This window comes from Rhea americana, unplaced genomic scaffold (genome assembly GCF_003343005.1).
Source record: "Rhea americana isolate MKP2758 unplaced genomic scaffold, rheAme1 scaffold_554, whole genome shotgun sequence".
NCBI lineage: Eukaryota > Metazoa > Chordata > Aves > Rheiformes > Rheidae > Rhea > Rhea americana.
The window spans coordinates 105,833-107,805 of NW_028186706.1; the positions used below are offsets into that span (position 1 = coordinate 105,833).

General features: G+C 73.3%; 1 protein-coding gene across 1 annotated transcript in view; it reads right to left on the reverse strand.

Annotated features, from left to right (window-relative positions):
• The window catches only part of GGCX (gamma-glutamyl carboxylase), a 5,460-nt gene that overhangs the window by 2,363 nt on the left and 1,124 nt on the right, over positions 1-1,973 (reverse strand). The window contains exons 2-8 of the mRNA XM_085318822.1: positions 1,615-1,827; positions 1,201-1,359; positions 809-974; positions 637-715; positions 398-504; positions 144-307; positions 3-21 (exon numbers count right to left, since the gene is read on the reverse strand). Of these exons, the coding sequence (XP_085174948.1) occupies positions 3-21; positions 144-307; positions 398-504; positions 637-715; positions 809-974; positions 1,201-1,359; positions 1,615-1,827 (907 nt within the window). The remainder of the gene's footprint in view (positions 1-2; positions 22-143; positions 308-397; positions 505-636; positions 716-808; positions 975-1,200; positions 1,360-1,614; positions 1,828-1,973) is intronic.

Here is a 1,973-nt window from a genome sequence, read left to right on the forward strand (position 1 = left end):
GCATGGTGTAGGGGAACATGCCTGGGGGGGCGGGGGGAGGGCGCCGCGTCAGGGTGAGGACGGACGGACGGACGGATGGACGGCTCGCTGCAAGGTCATCAAACCCACCAGCGCGGCCCCTCCGCCCCTGGAAATGAGCTCACCGATGCTGAAGAGCTGCGAGTTCATGCAGTGGAAGTAGGTGACGAAGAAAAGGGCGAAGGGCCGCGTGGCGTCGAAGAAGAGCAGGAAGCCGGCGGAGAGGTCAAGCAGCAGCCCGCCGCCGTGCACCACCACCAAGCTYGTGGTCTCCTCCGAAAGCACCAGCCTGCGGGCGAGAGCCGGAGCCGTGCCAGGCGGTGCCGGCGGCAGGAGGCCGGGCCGGGCCGGGCCGGACTGCTGGGCGCCCCCCGCTCACTTGAAGGGGGCGAAAAGCCAGTGGCGGGCGAGGGAGCCCATGGAGTAGCCGCCCACCCAGTCGGCGTCCAGCTTCTTCAGCCCCGCAATGAAGTAGACGATGAAGATCTGCGGGGCGAGAGCGAGCGGTGAAGGCGTGCGGGAGGCGGACCCAGGCGTCCGRGACCGGGGACACCACCCCCACCCGCACCCCCACCCCCCAACCACCTGACCCCTCTGCTGGACCCCAGTCGGCCCAACCTGTGCGCGCAGCAGTGTGTAGTTCCACAGCGGCACGTGGGCGTTTCTCTTGCTCGGTCGGAAAAGCCCGTCCACGGACCTGCCGGAGGAGGGAGGAAGGGAGACGGTGTGACGGCGGGCGCCGAGCCGGGCGTGCCCCAGGGGGACTCGCCTGCCCGGCGCTGTCACCCACCCGTAGCGGTCGGCGCCCAGCAGCGCCAGCTGGAAGGCCAGCAGCCCGTAGAGGTAGGAGTGGTTGTTCCAGGCCGTCTTGTCCAGCAGGAAGACGTACCAGTAGGGCCCCAGGAAGGCCAGGCAGCTCAGGCGGTAGCAGCACCCTGCCATGATGCCCAGGGCGCCTGCGGGCACCGCCGGGTGCCCCTCAGCCGCGAGGCCATCCTGGTGTCGCTGTCCCCCCCCACGCGTCCCCGCCGTGCCCGTCCATCCCCCTTGTCACCACATCCGCCGTGGCGCCTCTCCCCGTCCCCGTGCCATCCCCGGGCCATCCTTCAGAGTCATCCCCCAGGCCCGTCCCTCGGGTGGCGCGACGGCAGCTGTCCCCGCGCCCGTCCCTGCGCCGCGCACCCACGAACATGACGGCATAGAGCAGGTACATCCAGTCGAGCGGCAGCGGCGCCAGGAAGGGCAACAGCGGGAAGCGGCAAACCTCGAGGCCGTCCAGGAAGCGCTGGTCCAGGTGCCCCAGGCCCCGCTCCTGCGGGATGTCCAGCGCCATCAGCAGCCCTGCGGGCACACGGCTGGCTCAGGGACCCAGGCGTCCGGGCCTCCCCCTCCCCCCTCCCAACAACCCCAACAGCAGGAGGGCCCAGGCGTCCGGGCGGCCGCTGCCCTCCCTGCTGACCTTTGCTCTGGCGTCGGCGGAGCGAGGCCGGACGCCTGGGCCCGCCTTGTCCGACACCAGGGGTAGTGAGCCCCCCCGTCCCCGTCCCCCCGGATGCCTGGGCACCCCTGGCGGACCCCTGGGCCCCACGGGCTCACCGAAGGCGCAGCGGAAGGCGCCCAGCGCAGCGGGGTCGGTGGGCCTGTGCAGCAGGCGGACGAAGCGGTGCCACCGGGTCAGCTCGCGGGGCTCGAAGCCGAGGAGGCGGCGGAGGCGGCTCGGGGCCGGGCCTGGTGCCGCTGCCCGGGCCGGTACCGGCCCCGAGGGAGGCCCCGGTGGGTCCCGCCCGCGGGGCCTGTGCCGCGCCGCGCCTGCAATGGGACAGCGGCGGGGGCCGAGGTCAGAGGGCAAAGGGCAACCGGTCACCGGCTCCCCCCCGCCGGCCCAGGCGTCCGGGAGCGGCGGGAGCCCCCTACCTGCCGCCGCCATCGCCCCGCCGCCGCCGGAGCCCCGCCCC